At 40.6% G+C, this 24,893-nt stretch overlaps 1 protein-coding gene across 1 annotated transcript in view; it reads left to right on the top strand.

Moving 5' to 3' along the window:
- suclg2 (succinate-CoA ligase GDP-forming subunit beta) overlaps positions 1 to 22,585 on the top strand; it is a 112,321-nt gene extending 89,736 nt beyond the window's left edge. Inside the window, exons 10-11 of the mRNA XM_042495608.2 lie at positions 12,712 to 12,832; positions 21,532 to 22,585. Coding sequence (XP_042351542.2) covers positions 12,712 to 12,832; positions 21,532 to 21,644 — 234 coding nt within the window. The 3' untranslated portion in view covers positions 21,645 to 22,585. The remainder of the gene's footprint in view (positions 1 to 12,711; positions 12,833 to 21,531) is intronic.
- The last annotated feature ends 2,308 nt before the right edge of the window (positions 22,586 to 24,893 follow it).

Genomic DNA, 24,893 nt, shown 5'->3' with positions numbered 1-24,893 from the left:
ATACACATAATTCTAGAAACCTAAAATAAAAAAGGCATCATCTGTCAACAGTATTACTGTCAATTCGGCATCAATACAATCCCTTAAGAAAAACTGTATTTCAGTACAAATGTAATATTTTGGATACTCTCACCTTGACTTGAAACCAGCCTCTGTTGTGTTTCTGCGCTGTTAGATACTGTGGAAATGGGAGGTGAACAATTTCAAAAATTAAGATTTCTTACTAAAAAAAGTGCTGGTTGGTGGATCAGATATGTGCTGAATTAAACACTGACTCTTTTTCACTCCACAACTCCAACAGTTTCTCCTCTTTTTCCTCCATCCAAGAGAACAGAGACTTATTCCTGTTCTGGCACCCTTCATGAAGTCCCCTCCATGTTTGGGCTAAGACTAAAAACATACAATAATATTAAACATATTTGGTTTTGTCAGGACGTCAAGACTAGCAAAAGATCAACTTAAGAGACACTGCTTTGTGTGTCGTGATCACCTATCTATAAAATTATTCTGAAATTTGTCTGCAACAGTGAAATTGCACGAAAAGCCATTTGGCTAAAAGCTGGCATTAGTTCATGCGGGACCTAGAAAGTGCAGCAATTTCAAACATAGGGATGGTGCTTTCTTTTCAGCCTCCTTTACACAGTGACCCATTAAGTTACCACAAGACAGCAAGGTTACAAGAGGGGACTGTCACATGGATTGGCAAGCCATGGTTTCTGAGTAAATGTTATGCTGGGCCTGTGTAAAAAGGTCATATTTGGTGTTTTTCCATTCTCCAAATATCAATCTACGAGAGCACTTTTGGAATTAGACAGAAAAGTATGTTTACCACAACAGCTTTCTGCCAAAATAATTCCCTGGAATCATGTAGAACAGGGGTCTAAGCAATTAGATGGTGGGCCAGAACATAATCAAAGGCTAATTTAGGAAACTGATTGATAACAAAAAACAACCTGAAATTTGCAATAGGCCACATTATAGGACACGCATGTGTGGGATATGCAGAAAATGGATAAAAATAACTCAAGAAATAACAGAGGACATGGAAAGGATCATTAGGAAATTAAATTATGAATTTCATATATAGAATTGAGTCATGAAATACTCTTTATGCGCTTTATTCCTTGGTATCGCTGACCCCGCTCCTCACGTACAACGTAGCATTTTTTAAAATTGTTTGCGTGGTGGAGGTACGATATAATGTTGTGTGCAGAGTAAAGTTAGCTCTTCATTGAAGAATGGAAAGACCAGTATGCCTTCATCCTACCTGGTCTCGTGAATGCTAAGCCAGTGTGTCTTATCTGCAGTGCAGGTGTTGCTACTTGCAAAAAATATAATATTAGACGACAAGTCAATGGATAGTATCATTGCCTCCATGAAACAGGTGCCCCTTTCTGCGAGGTCTGCTACTCCCTGCATAGAAGCGCTGTTGAATGCTGTGCATGGAGTTGTTATCAGTGGTCTCAGTCAGGCCAATTACTTTTCCCTAGCTAGAGCATAACTCAGGGTAATCTATGTGGTGTGTATTTTAACAGTAATGGGCTATTCGTCAGATAGTTACATCACTGTGTCATTTACGTCAGATTCTGCTTTTTTTGCACGGATTTCGGTGTCAGTGTTTTTCATAAAATTAAAATTAATTACCTTTGTTCCTGTTCACACATGTGGCACCGTGGCCCACAGTCACATAAGTATAATAACGAATGATTTACTGAACTGGTGCTATTTTTTTCATACCACACATCGCATGTTGCTATTTTAGCTCCAGGTGCTGTCCGCTACAGTACAGCCTGTTGTGTCTGTCTCTGTCATTCACTCTCAACATGGATAAAAGTATAATGTTGGCCTGTGAGGCGGATGTTGCCGACCACTGGTGTAGAATAGCTAAAATAACGGGCTGCCTGTCACAATTTAGAAAGATATCTGCAGTCATCTGTTATCAGTCATAGTATTGTATGCATTTCACACATAAAACTAGGAGCAGTCCTTTTTGAGTCCTATGAATACAAGTTACCTCACACATAACTTATTTCCACCAACAATCACAGATTTTTTTTTGTCTCAACAGTCAGAGAGAAGTACATATTGAACAACAAAATAAATATGTCAACACACTTTAACTGCAAGTAGACAATGATCAATATGAGTCACTCAGCAACCTCTAAATCCCATGGGAAGAAAAATCATTGCATGACTGCAGCAAACATGGCGATCCATCATACACAGCTTCCCTTGTTATGCTGCATTTAAAAAAAAAAAAAAAAGATTTCAAAGGAGAGAAAATGCTTGTTTGGGTGAAATGAAGGGGAATTATATAGTAATACTCTCAGTCATGACATACTGCACTTTTTTCATATTCGCTCCGCATTTTAGACAGTTTTTTGTTTAATTAGTATTATTTGTGCGGCTCACACCTGTCAAACATGTTTTAGATAATCTTAATGGGAATGTCTGGCAGTGATTTGATCAGAAGGCAAACGATTACAATCATTAAACACCACATGCTGTATTATTTTATCTCCCGACTGTCAACACCAACTGGCCCAGACTGGAATGGAGCTGATCCCATTTGATCAGTCATTATACCCAAATCATAAATATTAGTAGTCTAAAAATTGCAATGGTGTGTTTGCCCCATAAAGTTTTTGTTTTGTTTTTTAATTTGCTGCCAGAGATCTAGTTTGGAAGTAATTAAATCTCTGGCTGCAAACAGAAGCATCTTCTCACTGGGGGGCAATAAGACACCCGGAGCCCACTTCATCAAGCTGCCCATTCTGACCTCATCTATAGCACCATAGCACTTCCTCCCAAGCTACCTGACATCTTGGCCTTGTCTGTAAATGTGAAGAACCATAGCTTTTGTGAACCTATAAAGCCCTACAAGTCATTGCATATGATCTTGGGCTATACAATTACACTTGACCTTACTTGCACAAAATCCAACAGTGCAATTACTGATTGATTGATTGAAAAGCAGAGCAAAAAATACCGTGCCGTATATCAATGTCAGAAGATAGGAGCAGAATGGTTGATTACACACAGTCGCAAGGCTGCTGTCATGGCCCATGACCCCCTGCTCACTCACAAAGGATGTTAGGGCCAACTTCAGGATCCATTCTTTGGTCACATGGGTTCTGTCAGATCTCACCTTTTCTTATTTCTATCCCCCAGCCATACTTTTGGCCAGGGCTAGAGTAGGATGCAGGCAGTAAAATGGAACTATTCTTCTTTCAGGACATAAGGACTCAAATGTAGTTTAATTTTAGTCATGGTTTAAAAGATAATCACTTAGATGATTATTTGTTTTCTAAAAAAGGCAATAGCTTAACTGGCCCACAGCAAATCCAGTATTCTGTGGATATACACCAATAAGCCAATCATTAAAACAACTGTTGGGTGAAGTGAATAACATAAATATTTTTGTCAAAATGCATTGTTCTGCTGGAAAACCTTTGGTCTTGGCATTCATGTGGAAGTCATGTGACACCACTCACCCCATTAAACTACTTTGGAGACCAAGTATGCCCTCTTATGCCAATGGCACTCCCTAATTGCGGTATCCCCTCCCAGCAGGATAATGCACCATGCCACACTACAAAACCTGCTCAGGAATGGCTCTGAGAACATGACAGAGAGCTCAAGGTGTTGACCTGACCTCCAAATACCCCAGATCCTAAACTGATCAAGCATCTGTGGGACATGCTGGTCCCCCACCTCAAAACCCAGAGCACTCAAAGGGTCTGCCACCAATGCCCTGGTGCAATACACCACAGGACACCCCCCAGAAGTCCTGTGTCCATGCCTCAATAGGTCAGACCCAAGTCCAATCCAAGCAGGCCCTCAGGGGCCCCTCTGAGATACTGGAATGTCCCATGAAAGCTAAATCACATTTGGATGTGGGAAATTTGGAGGTCGGGTCGACGCCTTGAGCTCTTTGTCATGCTCCTAGGGACATTCCTGGGCAGTTTTTGCAGTGTGGCATAGTGCAAAGTCTGTCTCTTTGGGTGGGTGGAGCACATCAAGTGGCATCCACATGAATGCCAGAACCAAATGTTTCTCAGAAGAACATTGCATTGCAACAAGATGATCAATTTTATTCACTTGACCTGCCAGTCGTTTTCATGATTTAGCTGATGTGTGTACACTTAAAGCTTGAATGAATTTTTCAGTCCTTTTCATGACATGAAATCAGGCCAAAGGCCTGGCCTGTCAATCGTACACATAAACAGAAACTAACATAAGATAATGTTAATGGTAGGCCTAATTCAGTGATTACACCTTTACGTCCCCCAGATGAAACCTAGTCTCCACCTGGCATCGATCAGGCCGGTATCTGGCTGCTTGTTGCGATGGGGTTTTTTTACTTTCAAGTGAAGCTTCAGATGCCGCTGTCTGTCAAGAGGTGTCTCTACCGGTGACATGGCCAATCTTTGACATAATGCTCAGTCTGTCTCTCCGCAGTCCCAAGAAGGGGCTGTCATGCTTCAGCAGGCCGGATAATTATTTCCCTCTTATCCTTCCTTGCCAGGGCCAATCCTAGCCTTCAATAGAAGCCAGGGACCGCACCACTTCCCATCACCTCTCTCCGTCTCTTTTCTTCTCCATCTCTCTTCTTCCATCTGTTTCACTTCACCTCACTCTCCGACTTCAAGACCCTCTTTTCCCTCAGTCTGTCTTTGTCATTCTCCCTTTCTTGTTCTGTATCCTCTCTAAGAATAGATATGCACAAGCGAAATACCTCCCCAGTTTGACAGAATTGATGCTCAAAGTAGTAAACGTAGCATAAAAGATTGCTATATGAACATCTTTTCTTGACATGGGTTGTTTTAATCATTTGATGCTCCCTACCCATATGACAAAGAACATATAAAATCTTGCTCTTACTTTCATCCATGCAGCCCTTATCTTTCTGTTGTGACATGAAGCGCAATTACACAGTGAGTAATTTCAAGGAATTAGAGGATTCGAGGAAACTGTTGGCTGTGTGAAATATGAATGCTGTGTTGTGACAGTGCTTCCCTTTATCTCTTGTAACAAGGCGGGGTATTGCTTATTTGTGTAGACAAGGGTTTATTTTTTTCATTTTTGTCATCTATATTCAAACATGTATCAACAATGCTCTGCAGTGATAATTCGATACCACCACAGTTTTTTCTTTGTGTGGAGGAAAATGTTGTGTATTCAGTACATCATGTCATAGGTACAGATGTATCTAGTTCTCATGTCCCTTTTGGCTGTACCATCATTTAAAGTAAATGGTGGGCAGTACTTTGTGGCTCAAATACAGTATGACAGATAGACGCTGTGACATCAAGTCATAACAAAATATATGCTAAGATATCCTCAACAACACATTGTAAGGCAATTTACCCCTATCTTACTTCAAACTAGGACAGAAACAGAATAATCGTTTCTCACCAACAGCCATCCTGTCTCTCCAAGATGTGTGATTGGAGCCAGCAGGCCATGCCTTGATTTGGAGGCTGTGCATGTTAACCTGTGGCCCCAGGGCCGAGCGCCGGGCTCCCAGCAGATCGAAAACAAATAAACAAGGCCTGCCAAAGGAGGCGGCGACAGTACAGGCTGTCTCCAGTAGATAAGACAGAACAATTGTCCTTAATAGGCCACAGAGAGACACACACCCATCTCCAGCCCTGCCTCTTTCCACTCCTATCTGCTTGCTGGTAACAAAGGAAACAAGATGCTTTCCCTTTTCTTTCTTTCCTGCAGAGAGATTAGCAGTGCTTAACAGGGGTATGGGCATGAAAATGTGTATTTGAGTGATAATTCAGCAGAGCACGCGCAACTCGTGACAAGGAGCCGTGCAGAATGAGAGGCAACACAATGCTTTTATTCCCCCCTGGGTTGAAACTTGGAGGAGAGGAGTACATCATGTTTGTTTGCTATTTATCGGTCTACGAAAGGAATATGAAGACTTTCTGAACATGTGTTGTTGTTTTCCAGTATTGTCGTCACACCTCAGTCCATACAGATGACCACTGATGTATAATTTGATCATTTTATAATTAGATGTGGCTGTGTTCACAATAAGGATGCACATTTTGTCAAACAAGCATCCAAGACACATTTCATGAAAACACACACAGAGGGAGTACAATACAGTACCACGTGAGCATGTCAAATTGTCTGGGTTACATTTCTTACTTGTCCTGAACGCACTTAGTGGGGCGTATAATAGCAGGCAGAAAAGCCTGTTTCTCCTGTGAAGGCCCTTTTTTGACTTTGACGCAAAAAAGCCTTGGCAGGGTATCGGAATGCCGGCAGCAATGATCCTATTTTGTAAAATTTGAATCATTTCACCAGCACCCAGGTAGAAGGCACCAGCTCACGCCGTAACACTGCCTGAAAGAACATACAAAGATCCTCTAAAAAGAGCGAGTTGGCGCATTATACCCAATGCCTTATGCTGAGCTGTGATGAAAGAAATCCGCCCTGCTGCCAAGTTAGCTCACCTGAAATGAATGCCTTTAAGGAAAGAGGCAGTACTCAGTTCTGTGACAGGAGATAAAATGCTACCGACTGTGATGTTGGAGATTTTAGATGGAGTGAAGTGTGCAATGCTATTTCATACCTTAAAGCTGCAGCAGGTAACTTTTAAAAAATAAGTTTTTGTCATATTTGCCGAAACTGTCACTATATCCCGACAGTAGTACACAAGGCAGATAATCTGTTAAGAAAATCACGTCCAAATGGCTCCTGCTGGTGCTTCATAAGCAAGAATCCATTGTGCAATGAAAACTACCAATCAGCTGGGTGGAGTCTCTAACGCAGTGTCAGTCACTGTTGTTGCACGCACTACATACCCAGTGCACACAGCAGAGACAAGTAATCATAAGAAGAACAACAATGGAAAGCAAGCTAAAAAGAAAGAGTTGAGCCAAGCCCGAAGTAAAGTAAATATCGGGGCAGCTTTTCTGAGGCGGAGAGAGCTACATGACCTGAAAGGATTCAAAACTGATGCTGGCCCAGGCTTGGTTTAACTTTATTTTAAGCTTCCTTTTGTTGTTGTTCTTCATGTACACTGTTGTTTCCAAACGAGGGATGGGCGTTTCTTTCATTGCTGGTGATTGTTTCTCAGCCACTGTGTTTGCAAAGCTCATCCTGATGCAGCATGCTTAAGATATTTAGCTCTACTGAGTGAGCGCATGTGAGGGGGCTGTGCAGCATGTACATGAGCAGTAACTGACACTCGGTTAGAGACTCCATTCTTGTAAATGCCAACAGGAACACCAAGAGGATTCAGAGGAATATGATTTTTTTTTTTCAGATTATCTGTTGCATATACTACCGCCAGGCTTTAGTTAGACTTTCAGAAAATATAACAAAAAGTTATTTTTAATAAGTTACTTACTGTAGCTTTAAGGCTAGATTTCTGAGCCACTGTGAGCTGAATGGAGCAGAGCAATGTTAGACTTGTGATTGGAGAGGGCATCACACCAAAGAAATTGACCCTAAATTTTTCTCTGATTCTTTCTGGCCAGCTCATCATTGTAGCATTTTGACACCATACAGACCAGCACCTTGCAAGGAAGAAGCAATATATTTATAACTAATATGCGCTGTGCAGTCAACCACAAAAGGGCCAATGTGCTTGACCAAAGTATATATTGCATTTAAGAACAGAATGAGCTGTTCTAGGAGAGAACATGATTAGAGACGAAGAAGCTCACACTTTTGCCTTTTCTGCTCTTTTATCTCCAGTGTCTCTGCATATTTTCAATTTAGGCTGTGTTCCCTCCAGGCACGCAGTATTTAACCACATTATCTCACTTCAAACCGCAGGGATGGTAGCTCTGGATTTGCAATCCTTGTTTGGAATAGGCAGATGCGGAAGAACTTTACATGAAATGTCCACTTATTTTTGGTTGTTGAATTGTACAGGGAAAATAATGTTCCCTTGGCTGTATATTTGCTTCTAAACCTAAATTGGAGAAAATATAAGAAAAAAAAAAAAAAACGAAAAACTTTGAGCAAAGTGCAACTCAGTCCTCACCACATCCATATTTCTATAAACAGCATTTACTTCTTTGCCAAGCGACATAAATCATGTCTTATGTATCATTAATATACATGGGTGTCAATAGGAGACGCATGAATGGAAGAAAAATGGTTCTTCCCAATAGAGACAGAGTTGAAAAATGGGCTGCAAATAGGGCAACAATAGAGTCTTCTCTAGTGAGGCTGCAAAAAGGCATCTAAATCTCTGCTGCCCCCCAGTGGGGACCGGATAAGGTGTGTGTGTGTATGTGTGTGAATGTGTGTGTGTATGTGAGACCATGAATCAAGCCCTGCGATACAGTATGTGAAGTCTTATCCACCTAAAACCTTATATTTTATCGTCACTACCATTTTATGGTGGCTCAGTGTTTACTGAATAACATGAGGAGACATGTCATATTAGATACAGTGCATACCATTGTTAATGCATTGCACATAGTGCTAGTAACGGAACGAAAATCTCCCTATACCTGCAATGATTTCAGTATATTTTTTAACAGAATCTTTGTTTAAAACGTATACAGTATGTACCACAGTTAAAATCTATTGCAGGTCACTGGTGGTCAGGCTGAAAGATGTAAAATAAACATACAGACCCAAGACGACAGATTTTTTCAATAATATTAATCTCTCTTTCATGTCTAATTAAATTGGCTGTTTACAAATTCATTGTGGCAGTGGCAATGTTGATCTTGTGCCCCTGCTGTGGGCCACACCTGCACAGGGCAGTGGAGCACACACACTTACATATGTGCCCTAAGGCAGCGGAGAATATAGATAGACATACACTCTGTGAACTGCAGAACTCACCTAACAGGCTGTCAGACGAATTGTTTGATACAGGGCTGAGGTTCAAGAACCCACGAGCCAGTATCATTTCACACCTTTTTCTTTCTGTCTGCTTTTCTTCCCCCTGCTGAGCTCTCACTGTCTGCCCCTCTTCACACACGTGTCCTCACCAGCCATTTAGACAGGTTTTATCACTAATATTGTAGTTTTACTTTAAAAGTTAATATCGCTTTCTTTGGCTACACATTCATCTGCAGTAGAAGTGAACAATTTAACGTGTATAAGTACATCTGGCTATGCATCTAAAGCTATGCTCACCCACGTTCATGCATGTTGGGTTTGCCAGTCAACTCGTGCAAAGCAAGGTATGGTGAATGTGTCACGGAAGCAGATCCTCATCATCGGAGCAGTATCAGCCCCAGATACAGAAATGAACAATATGGATACCTTGAGGCTTGACTTGTCCTTTACACATGATAGATGATAGCCACTGTACATTAAAAGGGCACTCGACCAATTTTACGCATGAAGATGAGTTTACTTGTCACGAGGAGTGCTGCACATCCTGAGGAAACAGTTGTATAATGTCATCAGTGACTTGCTCTAAAGCTTTCTAAAGGCTAAGAAAACCCTCTCGATGGTTATCTTAGATTGGGTTCGTGACTTCAAACATTTAACACAAAGCCCATGTAACAAACCCAGGACATTCAGTTTGAAAGGTATAAGCATTTACCAGGCAGGGACCGCTGTTAAGTTGTGGAAAATGCATGAACAAGTGTTTTTTATAGCTTGACGAATACAAGGGAATTTAAGTAAGGCTGCACGGGATGCAAAAACACCCCAAAAATTGTGATACAAGTAGCAATTATAGTGAAATGGGGAATATTTGCATAAAATGTTATAAAAAGCTGATGTGATTTTTAACTGGGTCTGTACTGGGGTTGTCAAAAAATTAGATTGATATATATTGACTCTGAATATTTGAAATGGTTTTAATAGTCATTTTCCGCAGTATTAATACTATCAAAACTACACCGCTGCATAGCCTCACCTCCTGTCACTCACTCACAGTGCTGTTTTCTCAGCAGTCGTCTCATTCACTTTGGTTGTATGCTGGTTTGCTTTGATTTTTACTTGCACTTTGTTGCCTTTTGAATGTGTGATTATTTTGAACATGTGCACTGTTGCAAGAAGAATTGTTTTTAAATGTACTTTAAAGTTTCTTTCAGTCTGCTGTTTCCTGTTACTAAGAAAACAAAAGTTGTTATTGTAATTCTAAAGCCTTGATTTACATTTTATGCTGTCAATATCTATTTTTCCCTGTGGTTTTAAAAAATAGTATAGAATATTGATATTTTTCAAAGTATTGTACTAAAGTTAGAAATTCCAGTATCATGACAACAGTAGTCTGCACCAAACAAGCAGGTACCGTTGAAACATTCTTTGTAGGCTGGGGCATCTCTGTAGCACCACATGCTTCTTATGAAATTATATGTTGAGACACATTTTATAAAAACTTGCTGCTCCTGTCATTTGGATATTACATATAATGTAGCATGTTGCAACTTCAAGAATATTTAAATTAGTTATGTGGTTTTTAGTAAAAGCCAGGATATCTTGGGGTCTGCTGTTTTGAATTTGACCATTCTTTTATTTATTTATTTTTTTTATTTCCACAACTTCATGAAAGTAAAACTTTAGAACTCCAGAAGGGTCCTTCAACAGAGCTGAAATATAATAGACACACCTATGCACCAATGAAAAATGTTTTTATAAATAGAATGCATTTTCTAAATAATGACTCTCAATATTGACTCTCAATAATGACTCTCAATAATAGTGCACTTCAAACCTCACAGTGTTCAAGGGTTTTAGTTATTAGCCTAAATGGGCACAGGACTTATATCTAAGTGCAAGTAACCATAGGGACAATGCTATCTCCCTTATGAAATCACCCTAGCTGAGTTTAAATTGATTTCAACTAAAGCTAAAAAAAAAAAAAAAAAAAAGGAAAAGAAAAAGGGATAATAACTTAATTTCTTCTTTTGACAACTAATAATTTAACCATCATATATGAGGAAAAATGCAATCTCATGCGTCATTCTGTAGAAAAAAATTGACTGTAATTCTTTTCATCCACTTCATTCATTTCCTTAATATATTATTATACCTCATCATGTATTATTGTATGAGTAATTTGGAGGTTAGGATTCATTATGCTTTAAATCTGAGTCGTTTTCATTTGCAGTTTGGGGCTAATGTTCTCCTGCCTTTTCTCCTTTTTTGCCTTTGCGATATACTTCATCAGCATGAAACAGCTCTCTGTTTCAGCTTGCTCAGTTTCTTTGCATGACATCTTCGTCTTTATACTGCTGCCTACATCTGTGTTTGTTTTGGAGCTCTCTCCTGGTCTTGTGTCATTCTTTGCTGTTTATAAGGAGATGCTCATTTGGATAGCACGTAGAGGACAACACCGTGGCTGTCGCTCTGATAGCTATCCAAGTCCTTGATCTCCTCTCCCTATAAACATCATTACCCCACACTGAAAACATACACATTCACAACAGACACACACAGGCACACACACACACACAAGCTGCTCATCCAAATCGGCGCTAACAGATTAGCAGTGATTATAAACAAACATGGAGGATTAATCCTGTGTGCTCTCAGTCTACTTTTCCACTGAGCTAGCCAGGGTAATTACCAAGTGCTAGACTGTTAGTGTAATCGCGCACACACACTCACACAAACATGCACACACACTAGCCGCCTTGGATCGCTACTTAGTGATATCAGTTTCATGCTTTTTTTGTAAGAAAGTTGCAAAGTAACTGAGACAGCTGAAGTGAAAATTGTACAGACAGTGAGATTGTTTGGCACAACTTGGCGTGTTCAAAACTCAAAGGTTTGTTCTTGATAGCTGTTGGAAAATGCAGAACCATGAAAGCAAAACACATCTTAACATATGCGAACTACAGCTACTGAATATGAATGTAGTCATTAGCAGACGGGGAACTGACTGATTTGCTGACCACTGTGTGTGTTCTTTATTCTGGTCTCGTCTTTTACAATCCAGACAGATTTTTTTACCACACAGTTTTAAAGGCTAAATATGATGCATGGCTCAGCCACATTAGATGGTTTAAAAACCAGCCAGGTGTGTGGCTTCTTTTGTTTGTCAGGTCACCACTTCCCATTGAAATATTGCTTTATTGTTCAGCTCCAGTGTTGCTTCTTTCACTGGCTGCTGCCCTCTTAACTTCAACAATACATTACTTTATTCTGCCTTCGGTTTGACAGTGTTGTATAGCCTCGGGGTGCATAGCCTCTGGGTGCACGACCTGTTGTACACAATGTTGGTGGTGGGGCTTCTCTACTAAATGTTTCCTTTGTGGTGAGATTTTGAAACAATTAGTTTTGCACTGATGTGGAAAAGCGTGTTTCCAGCTGTACTGGACATATAAGAGTGTCACTATGAGAAATTGCAGAGGATTATTCGTTGGTTTTGTGCTTAATTTTGCACCAACTCTGTTCACCCATAATAATGAATGTTGAACACTGCAAATGTAAATGTTTTGCATGATACCGCTTTCCCATTGTTCACAGTTTTGTCTGTACTGTAGGGGTTTTACTTTATCATGATGATGTCAGGGATTTTTCAGTGAATCAAAAAGTCTCAATATAAAGAGACATAATTGATCTTGTTCATGGTGTCCTGTCAACAGTTTCACAAATATCTCTGTTGTAACGGTGATCTATGGGGAAAATGCTTTGTGGGCCAACAGGGGATTTTTTTGATGCAGTACTGTGAGTGGTCACCAAAAATTGGAAACAAGGCTGAGCTGTGTTTCTGGGGGCCTTGTCTGCACCTCTAGATTTAATCATTCTCTTCTTTCGCAGGTTGAGGCCATCCTGGTCAACATTTTTGGTGGGATTGTCAACTGTGCCATCATCGCCAACGGCATCACCAAGGCCTGTCGAGAGCTGGAGCTGAAAGTGCCGCTGGTGGTTAGGCTTGAAGGTTGGAATTCACGCACACACACACAAATACACAAAGATATCCAGCTCCCTACTGCACTCACACAAAACACAATGTGGTGCGTCACCCCACTCAGAAGTGTAGACCATTGATCTCCATGTAACCTGATTGAAAGTGCTTGACCTAATGAGGATCTGATGATGCTGGATAATGATGCTGGCCTCAAGGCTACAATTTAAAACCAAGTTCACACTTCTAGCACTTGTCACTCATCTTGATGAGCTGTTTGCATGACATACACCTTGAGGCAGAGGTAACCAGCATCTCTGACACCAACATGGGCATAATTCAAACAGACTGTGGTTTAGACTGTGGCTCAGCCAATCTCTAATTGAATTAAAAAAAACAAAAAAAAAACAGTCCTTTTATTCATCATGTCTTCAAACTTGTCTTTTGCTGTAGCTTTTGTTATCACTGGGACCTTCTTTTCCTTATAGTCAAAAGCCAAAAGGCTACTATGAAGCTTGCATGAAATAAAGCAGACAAACCCAAGCTACTAATGTCTGATAATGTAGCCAGTTACATTTAATTTTTAAATATATCTCTTTACCATTTTTAAAGTGACAAATCTATATATAATAATGTTACTATACTTGGTAAAGAGCACAAGTGCAGCAGGATTTTAATCACCTTTTTCCTACCTTGTTGTAAACTGTGGAGCCATTGTAGTATTGCTGCTGTACTCTCTGGGGCCTATCCATCTTCATTGTGTCCCTGTAAGAACAGCAGTGCATTTCTCACACGTGTCACATTTTGCTGCACCCGTCATTAGCGCCAACCAGAATAACAGTAGAGATGGCACTGATTGCCTCACCTTTCACCTGTATATGCTAATGAAACCTGTGCAGTTGTGTGTGTGTGTGTGTGTGTGTGTATGTGTGTCTGTGTGTGTGTGTGTGTGTGTGTGTGTGGGTGGCATGGCAGTGGTGACTCCTGGGGGCGTGGGGCCAGTTGGTGGTTAGCTTAATTGTCAAGATCCTGCTGAGTGGTGTGTCCAGAGCAGAGAGCAGGGGTGTGTGTGTGTGTGTGTGTGTGTGTGTGTGTGTGTGTGTGTGTGTGTGTGTGTGTGTTAGCCTTCAGCACATCATACTGTATGTCCTCACACACTCTGCTAATATGGTTTGTAGGTCAGGGTGCGTAAGCTGTTTCTAGAACCCACTGTGCACCGAGGCACTACAGTGCAATACAGGCGTGGCTGTTTAGAGCACAAAAGACTGCAGAAAGTTTATCTGTTGTATTATATATGCTGTATATTATTATATTATTGGAGCTTTAACAAGGACAGGTTCCTCTTGACTCTATTTTCAGGCTTTTGAAAATCAAGGCCGTGACAGGAGACTTTGGCCAATCACAGGCCTTTTTAAATAAGGCGTATTTACTGGCAGTTTTTCAAATGCAGATGCGCGTGCACATCCCAGATGGCAAAAGCCTGATTCAATATTGAAGAATCCTGCAGATAGATGCTCTGCTAGCATTGGCATAACAGTTTACACTGTAAAGTAACCCATAAAAAGGAAGACAGACTTATTAAAAAATAGTCTTAAGAGAGTCTGACAGCACACAATAAAATGTGTCAGTATGTGTGAAGGCTTTCAGAGATGGAGAGAAAATTATGCTAATAGTTTAGCCTTTCGATAACTAGAGCAAAAGGCTCATGGTTGCAGCTTTAAGTTCACGCGACAGCCTCGAATCACATTGTGTCCTGCGCCTCATGGGCTGCCACTACAGACCACCTCACTGCAAGGAGAGTGGTCAGCAGCTTCAGAGATGGACTGCAGACAGCAGCTGCAGCAACATGAATCCAGCCTGCACTAACCCCCAACTCCTGGGAAGTGGACAGTTCCAACTTCTGGCCAGATCCACAAACCTTTGATGGCTGCCGTTACACAGGTTAGACCTGGCTCTGCTGCTGGTCACCAACCTGCTGTGACACCTGGCACTGGCCAAAATTGAGCAGCTAGTCACTGATCAAAAGTCCGTCTCCCAAGTTGTTGCACACTCTCCTTCTGGGGAAGAGGCAGGGAGCAAGAGGGAGTGCCCATGGGGTGGCTAGCTAACTCTGGTCTCAGTAACCAGAGACCAAGAGAGCAGGGAAATGAGGGGGACTGGGCAAATGCGCTAAGAGTAACTCTACAATAAAACTGAAGTAAATAAATAAATGTATAGGAAACGCAGGGTTACTCTATGAAGTGCGTGCATATGCCCCCGTTTGCCTGGTGGAAGGGGCTTAGGCAGCAGAAAGGTGTATCTTCAAATTCTGCCTTTTTTTCCTTCCCTTTTTCAGACTTTTGCCTACCTCAGCTATAAACCCAAATCTCACAAATTACCACTGCACAAAACATAATACTGAAACAACACACTGCCAGTTCAAATACCCAAGGTGCAAGCATGTATATGTGCTATTTATACCCACTGTCTGTCTTCATGTACTGACTGACCACGCAGCTGAAGAGTGAGTACACCGCTGACGTGTGTCGCCACAGAAGTGACCGGATTGGCAATCAAATCAGACCCTTAATTAGTCACAACACATTTCTCATACCAGGCCATGCGATTCAACCTGACTCAGAAACAGGCTGAGTCCAGAAGGTCACTGCTGGCGTACGGTCCAACCACGTTTTTCCCTGGCCCGGGCCTAATCCAAGCTTTAGCTGTGGGTCATTACATCCTGGGCCGCAGTCTTGTGGAGAAGATTGGTTCAGAATCAATCAGCTCAGCTTGCAAGGCTGACCGCAGGGCAGTGAGAACGGCCCAGCGCTCTTCAACAGGATCAGAATGGATTAACTGGCACACTTTTAATTGGGAAGGCTCTTTTAAAAGGCCTAAGTTGATTACATTGGTGGAGAGTTATGTATTCCCATATGTGGAGGAGAAGGGCCATGTTGTCTAGATGCTGATAGGGTTGAATTAGTTGATAGGGCTGCTTGAAGTGTGGGCTGATAGAGAGTCCAACTAAACTGTGGGCCACAGTATTACCACTTATATTCATGCATTGCAAATTTATGCAACAGATTCAGCAGAATACAGACACACTTGTACACACAAATATTAAAGGTACTGATAGGAGGAGATACATGAGGAAGTACTGTACTGCCCCCTTTGGCCACAGTGTGAACATGAACATATTGCTCTACGTGGTTGCTGTCTGCCACTATGGAAAAAAAATCCCCTTGAATAGCCCTCAGGGTCCAGGGGAAAAAAAAAGGTGACTGCATTCGCTTAACTCTGTTCCCCAGCCTATTGATTTACCGAGCCGTTCCCCAACTGTCTGTCAAACAGTGGAGGCTGTTTTCTCCCTAAAAGGAGATCTGGCCATTTTTCTCCCATTTAATTAAAAAGAGACGCGAGGCCCAATAGTACGGTTGAGATGGCCCTTTCAGTCCCGACAGTGTCATTATAGCTTAAATAGCCATCTGCTGCAGCCGTACACACATAAACAGATATGCATGCACATACTCACAAAGACATATGTATAAAAATATGCACACACACTGGCATTTTTTCGCTTTTTAAATCTATACATTTGCTAATGGTTTAGTTGCAAGTATATCCAATTTTGCATTCCTTACTGCTTGACTTTCGTACATCACGTATCTTTTTCTATTTTTCTGCTTCCAAAAGGCACCTGACAGAATATTAAAAGGTCCTCAGAGTAAGTGCTTTACACAAAAACTTAACACAATGATGTTATTTATTAATACAATGAGGCTCTCTATCAGTCAACATGAACGAAAACCTGAATGACTTGATGGATTTTGTAATCTGTCAATGTCATAGGTGCTCTTTAAATCTTATATACTTTGGTTTAATGTGAGCATCTCTGAAACAGCTGTCTAGACAACATTAGAAACATGGAAACTTTAATCAATGGCTGGCCAGCACATCAAAGGAAAAGCGTCTGCACCGTTCAGGAGTATCTCGCTCTGCGTTCAAATGAGAAGCATTTGATGTTTGACACACAGGACGAAGGAAGGAGGAGCAGGCCTCATCCATTTTTAGCTGTGAAGAGGAAAACTCTCACTGTTCGGTACTGATTATTATGAGGATTAACAATCAAAGTCAGAACAAGTGTGATGACATTCAGTGATGAAAGAAACATTTTTTATGCCAGGTATTCAAGGTAACTGGGGCAGGACGCCAAGCCACTGGTATTTTCTGTCATGCTTGCTGTGATTTAAGTTATTTAAAAAAAGTTAAATGTTTATAATATTAACTCAGACTTCCTCAAATTTATCCTCATATTAATCCTGCTCCTGCCTCATTGAGTCAAAAGTTTTGGTCTTGCCCATCTCTTCATAACTAATAGTCCAATATTTTTGAAACGTTATCAGGTGCCCTTTGATCCAGTTGCATCAACAGCTCTGTATGGTGTAAGACCGGATACAGTGGTCCTGCCAAGATCAGACACGTGGATTCTCCTTTATCTGTTTCAAACTAGCTTCACCAACTGTTTGATCACATCCAAAAACACAATTTAAAATACGCTAATTTAAATTTTCCAAAAAATATTTGGATGACATCCATCCAAATATTAAAGCAATCAAAAATTTGACAATACTGAATTTTTTTGAAAAGTGCTTACCTCTCTGGTAGGGATCTGCAGTAGTAGTCAGTTAAATGTTGCTATCCTCGCTTGTTGGAACCAGAAAAGACTAGTCGATCAAACTCATAAAAAGTACAATCATATGTGATTGTGTTCACCCAATGAAAATTGCATTGTAAAAATCAGGTACATTTCCTATTTTTTTTTTCATATAGTTGTGATGTTTTTTAGGATAAAGTGCAATGTTCACATTGCACGGTGCAAAATTTTACTATTAAAAATGTATTTAATGATTTCAAATGTCTTGCAGTAATAAGCTCAATGTGTTTTTTTCAGACAGTGTTAAACCTCACACATTAAATTGTGCTAGTCTAAGTTTAAATTTCTGTTTAAACATCAGGGAAATTAGGTGCAAGAAACATTGCTACTGTTTGTGTGGTCATAAACCTAAAGCAAAAAAAAAAAAAAAACTTTGTTACACATGTCTTTGTGCTAATGTTATAGATTGCACCTGTGCTTTTCCTGGTTTGACAAGTCAAAATGTCGTAAATGCAGGACGAGTCATAAAGTCAGCAAACTGACTCCCTAATATTACAATATGTAGCTACAGTTTGGTAACATCAGCCACTACTAGTCATACGAGCCCAAGTAAGGCCCTCTCGACACATATACAGATATTTTGACACACTGTTGACTCCCCTTTGATATAAGGATGAAGGAGCTCACTTAAAGATATAGGTGAAGATTTGTTTCCACTCCAGCAAACCATCTCTAAAATTGTCCCACCATCTACTAAATCTACGAGTCATGAATTTGTCCATGAAGTGCTGCAGCAATACTAAGTTTAAGTATGAGACAGTCATTAGTTCAAGCAGTGGACAAGCACAAATTGAGGAGATGATGTCACTGGTTACCAAATGCTTCATTTTACACCTCCACATGTATTTAAATGAGTTGTAAAAATGTGCCCCTTAGAAGGCATTTTTAAAAGAAAAATCTGTTTTAGTTACCTGAAACTCCAAACTTGTGTGTGAACAAGAGGCCAAAACATAGAGGAAAATATAATTTCTCAAAAATATCTGTAAAAATGTAGACAGGGCCTAGGGCTGTGGCAACAAATCCACTCAGTGTACCGAATCGAGGGGTGTGTTTTATTACTCATAAAATCCTCTACTCATTTGTAAAAGATGCTGTTATCTCTTCTACAAAAACTTACAGTCTCACTTTATTGAAAGAGCAAATGTGTTGAGCTAACTTTACAGTCACAAAAACAGATTAGGATCAGTTATTATCAAGCTTTATATTATTTCTTTTATCTTCACCTTACACAAGAACAAGCTGTCCTCCCGATGGTACGTAATGAACCATGAGAAGTACACAGCTACTCTGTAGGTCAGAGACTGTAGCAGAGTCATCTCCTCTCATCAGATCGTGGCGTCACTAAACTCAGCTTGTTAAGACAGAATTAGTCATAAATTTAAGGAACTGCAGCATCGACAGAACTTCTGTGGCGAGAGCCTTTGGCACAGCCTGAAGCCCTATTATCTTGTTGAAATACAGTGGCCTGTAATTGACTCGCACATTAACGTGACACTTTCACAATAGTCACAAGTAAGCTTGCTCATTAGTGCCAAGATGCAACAGAAATGTGTTGTGAAGTGGCAGTATATCACATAGCAAAATATGTAGCGCTGCTCTGTGTTGAACAGTGTGTTTAAGGAATCATAGCTGAGCTGTATTGTAAGGCTCCTCAGCTGATTCATCATCTCATAGTTTGGGATGTTGAACTAACAGTTGTAGGAAGTGGTGGTGGTGTAGGTTTGGATTGAATTCGTTTTCTAGTAGATGCTTGTTTGAAAGTTTTGACCGGTACGTGACGTTAACGCCAGAAATCTCTTGTAATTAACAGTCATTGGTAGAGATGAATGACCTCAAAAACCCGGGAGATAGTGTATATTGTGATCATGTTCTGCTCTGGGACAGTAAAAATCTTTTTTTGCCCCCTTTTAAGGTCATTTTTTACAGTTAATCTCATGGAGTGTCACTTTAATATGAAAGTCTTGTGATGTGAATGCATTATACCATATGTGTCTGGATCCAGGCTGTGAGTAGGTCTCTGGCAGCACCTAGTGGCTGCAGGTGAACACACACATTTATATATTAAGCATACTCTACACACACACACATCCACACTTTCACACACACCTAGCGGTGCTGTATCCAGCTAGGCTCTGTCCTTGCCTTTGCTGCTGTGAGCTATCAGTGCTCCCTACTGCTCACAGTGGAACTGCAGTCACTCTCTCTCACACACACACACAAACACACGCATGCAGAAAAAGACCTGCGTAAATACATGTCTCTTCTTTCTCACTCCCACAAATATGTGATTCCCTCTCACACCTTATGTGGATAAAACAGATAGCACAGATTCAGTGTTTTAACGATGCAGCACACTATAGCTTCTCATGAATATTTATGGGGTGAAAATATAGCAGAATGCATGTGTTGTTTACTTTCTTTCAGTGCTATATACACTTTCCATAGGCAGATTTCTCTTTTCACAATATCTCTTGCATTATGTATTTGCCGTGGGCACATATGGCTGCTATCTCTTCAGTTTTATCTCCTGTTTTTTTTTTTTCTTCAATTTTTGTTGTGCTGCAACTTTGTTTTAATCATCTGACAGATAAGCCCACCAGTATGATAATATGGATCCGTCAATTCCAATAGAGTTCACAGGTTAAAGCGTACAGTACTGCCAGTCCCTCATTATGAGCGACAGCACTGAGACTATAGATTTGTCTGTGGACGCACACGAGAGAGAGCGAGAGAATATTCCATGCACCAGTATTTGATGAGAAAATGACTTGGGACACCCGATCCCCTGTTTATGTGCCAGAGTAAGGTCTCTTCCTGCTCTTATTCTAATTAATTACATTGCAGAATTGATTGTTTGGAGTGTGAGCCTGCAAAAAAAATGTGTTTGGAATGACTTATTATCTGGCTGGACAAAAGAGATGAAATATTAGGCGTTAAGTGGAGCTGGTAATAGAATTCCTCATGAAAGCTCTATTGATCAGGGTGTCCAGGCCTCCGGAGAATTCACATATCATGCAGTCTTAATTACACGCCAGCCAGGAGAGCTAAGGTCAACCTGTAAGTGTCTGAGCATCTGAGCATGCACACACACAAACACACATACACACACAGAGCCCCACATCACATATTTGGCCTGAGTGAGAGCAGAGAGTCACTGATGCACTGCACACATGTGGTAATTGTTCACATTCATAATACACACTTAAAGTAAACATGTGAAAAGCTGCAACTTAAAAGACACAAGTAACTACAGATGAATAAAGGAAAATAAGATAGAATAAAATAAAATCAAATTAATACAATCAAATTTTGAAAAAAGACCAGACAGTAGAGAAGTGATGACACCAGATCAGACATATTCTGTAAATGACCTTTTCTTTGCCATCATGTCTTCATGTGTGAAATCAGCAAATGCCACATAAACAGCTGGCTTTCGTTGTTTTAGCAGCGTGGGCAATTCTGCTTCATTTGACCTTTTGCTCTGTCTCTTTCTCTCCCTCTAATTCACTGCCTCTCTCCACCATCCATCCTCTCCCTCTGTGTCCTTCCGTCCACTGCGGTGTCCCCTGCCCTGTGTTGTGACAGGCTTGTCAGACTTGTGTTTGGCAGCGCAGTGTGCATCGCTGGGAGGCAGCCAGTTCAGTGTGTAGAGCCTCTGGGCTTCGGAGAGCGTCACAGGGTGTCTTTCTATATATTTTTCTCCCTCTGTCTCTGGTTGGTTGGGGGTCCACCGGGGCATAGACGCCATTGTATCATCCTGCACCTGCTACCCCTGACCTCGCTGCAGCCAGGGGAGCACACACACGCACAAATTACAAGAATCACTGACATTGATCACAGACAAAGCTGCCACCGTTCACCCATAACTCCATCCATCTGTCATCGTGTGGATTTATTTCTCCAAAGGAACTCTTTGTCTTTCACACAGTTTGGTTTTTACATCAGTGCAGATGGCAGATCAGGTTCAACCTTGTTGAGCCATTTTTTGTTATATTTGTTGTTGCATGGTGGTGACAGTGTTTTCGTGTGTTTTTTCCAGGCACCAACGTCCATGAGGCCAAGAGGATTCTGACTGAGAGCGGCCTGCCCATCACAGCAGCAGAGAACCTGGATGATGCTGCTAAGAAAGCAGTGGCTGCCATCAAGAAATAGAAAACTCGAAGTAACCTCACCACACTCTGTCCACCAACATTCATGCAGTTAGAGATCATCACAGTCAGCCTTTTCTTACACATTCAGACCTCCAGGACTTTAAGCCTTTGCACCCATTGGCCTTTTTTTGTTTCAACACTAGCTTCCCAATAATACTTTGCCATTCCAGTGTCAATATCACAGGTTACGAAGTGTGTTATTATTGAAACGCCATACTGAATTTAAATTTTACACTCACATTACTTATGCTGTGTAAATTAGGAACTTTTACCCTCTTTAAAAAATGTCTTTTAATTGGAATAAGTCTTTCACTCTCAGGATTGTCAACAGAATTGTCAGAAATTTGATGGAGAGACAACATTTTGTGCATTCCATGTTTCTGAGGTGAAAGACGCGGCTTTCTCTCTGCATATTGTGGCATTGTGTGAGAGAGATATTCACTTCTAATTTTGGCTTGAGGTATCTTTAAAGGTACAATATGACTAAAAAGAACAGCCCATTCTTAGAAAATTATTCAGTGGAACTTAGCTAAAATAAAAGGTGGCATTACAGAGCGCAGTTAACTTTTAATGAATCTCTTTTCTTGGTGACTTCATCGTCGATTATTTATCCTTAATCCATCCAATGACTTTTCTGTATATCATACAAAGAAGTACCCACGCTGTGAATTTTGTACATCATGTCTTAATTTTTAAGTGCTCTATGGCAAACAGTGTGTTAACTGCTTTAATCTGTGCCTTTACATGAAGGCCGAAGGGTTTTATAAACTGTCCTGCAGACTCTTTCAGTACCAGTAGTTTCATACTGAGGTGATGAGAAAATCAAAAATACAGTTGTACTTAGATGTTTTTATAATCATGAATGTATATTACCATGATATCTTAAATACAGTGTCAAAACTGTGTATATAATTTGAGAGATTAAAAACAAATATTTCAAGACTACTGTTGCGGTTATTAGTTCACTTCACATGAGTGTATCCTGACAGGGGAAAAATGGAAACAGATGGATAGTGAAAAATGAAAACTCTAATACTTCTACCGGCTTTTTCAGGAGAGAACAAATTAGCAGAATAAATGTAATGTCAGAAGGGGAAAGCAGAAACTCAGCAGTTTCTGCAGTTACGATGCCTTGGAGCTCACAACCTGACTCACCCGAGCAACAAAACACACAGTCCAGCCTTGAGATAACCTCTGAATAAACATCAGGTGCTTGTTCCAAATTATTTAGGTTCTCTTTGCCAACATCGCTACTGCATTAAAAGTTTTCACTTTAGATCAATTTACTGTATGTTAAGTCTGAGTGTCACATAGTCTAATATGTTCAGTTTCAAACTCGGATAATATTCAGATCAGCAACACAATTTAGTTCGTAAAAAGGATAGTTTATATTAAGAACCAGAAAGAAAATGTAAGAAATACAGCATGCAGCCATTTGTGGATGAGCTTGTTCATAGGGCTGCAGTGAATTATGATTTATATTTATATCTTTATATTTATAATTATAATTACATATACGTACATATATATACACATATACTCTCCTCTCGAGTGATATGAGTGCTTTGTGCTCTTACTGAGAGTGAAGTACAGATAAATAATGCAAACGATCTGTACTTGAAGCCCTATCCTCAACAATTGAGAAGACAACAGCAGAGGAACCATGATCAGAAAACTCACTATTATGTCTCTTAATCACATAAGACTCACTTCTATAGTGCATTAAACAGTGAAAACAAACAATTCACCATTTTTCTGCAGACCTATACAAACTCCTAAAAGGGCTCCTGGGCATTCAGACTCCTGGTTGAGAACAATTGTGCAAAAGTATGCCATACAGCATACTCGTGAGTTACTGTATCTCTGTACGCTTCTTTCTAGCTACAAAAACATACAAATTATGAGAGGACCAACAGGTAATGCTATTAGGTTAAATGAGCACTGACATGCATTATTACAACAGAGTCATTTAATTGATGAAATTTGACATTTCAAGATTTTGTGACTGTGACTGAGTCAGTCGGTATGAGAGCACTAAATTAAACAGCACAAGAAAACTAGCATTTACTGTAGTTTCCCTCGTAACGGCCTCACCTCTCACAGTAATGTTCAGATATGGTATTATATCACAGTAAAAGTCTGAAAGGTGTTAATAATGCAATTTATTGTGAAATATTACCATTACATCCTGTGAAATCCTAGAAACAATTAACTGTGTACATATTTTTCACTATTGTGTGTTTTACCTGGTTTTTCATCCGCGAATTTGTACACACATACACACACACACACACACCTAAACTCCTTGAATCACACACCTTCAGTCCTCTAATGAAACTCAAGTGTAAGCCGTCCCAAGAGAGACTTGAGAGGAGCGACTGTCCTTCATAGGCCCTGTGTGAGCACAACAGAGAGACAGAGAGTTGACTGAGACCTATTCCTGTCAGACACACTGACTGTGTGATGGATTATCTGTCAGGCAATCTGAGAGGACGCCCAGACACACAGGATCGACTGCCACCTCCATGAAAGACACACACACAAAGCACTTTTTTTCCCCTCCTCCTGTATGCATCAGGAGGTTTTCTCTGAGTGTCTCTCTGACAGGAACACTCAGAGAAAACTGAGTGTCTGTCTCAAACTGCAGCTCGCCTCTTAAACACTAACTCGTTTTTTTTCTTTATCAGGCAAAGTCAAGAGGACTCCAGATGGGGGCCCTCTGGTAATTGCAGTAGTTGCTACACATCTCTGTTTTCCATATAGGTATAAGTGACGTGCTGCTGTGTATTAACTGCCAGGCGTAGCACAAAGTGCAGCGAGTTATGAGAAATTGTTGGCTAACTACTATAATTTATTTGTTATTTAATTTTAAGCATCCCTATCACCAAGAGTCATCTCAAGACACAAATCCAGAAGTCTGTGGCTCTGAGCTGCACCGTGCCAGCCAGCCAAGCCGTAGAAATGGGCTGAAGGGTTCAATAATTGCCTTATTTCATGCTCTTCCCTCCGTGTGTCAGAAATATCCCCGCTGATGGATTGGACGGAGGAATTTAAGGCTTGTTAAAGCTGGCTTCTCGGGCCCTGATATTGTTTAATTCAGTGTCAAGCTGGAGGTCACGACGAAATCTGCACACTGATTTACTTGGCAAAATTAGTGCCGCTCCTTCATATAAATATAGATGAGGGGGGAAAGAAGCTTTGGAGGTCAGCCTGAAGACTTCTATCATGTAGCCGGCGGCTTTTAACTCAG

This window comes from Plectropomus leopardus, chromosome 2 (genome assembly GCF_026936395.1).
Source record: "Plectropomus leopardus strain MGB_pleo_1.0 chromosome 2, ASM2693639v1, whole genome shotgun sequence".
Lineage (NCBI taxonomy): Eukaryota > Metazoa > Chordata > Actinopteri > Perciformes > Serranidae > Plectropomus > Plectropomus leopardus.
This window is presented reverse-complemented; position numbering and strand designations above follow the sequence as displayed.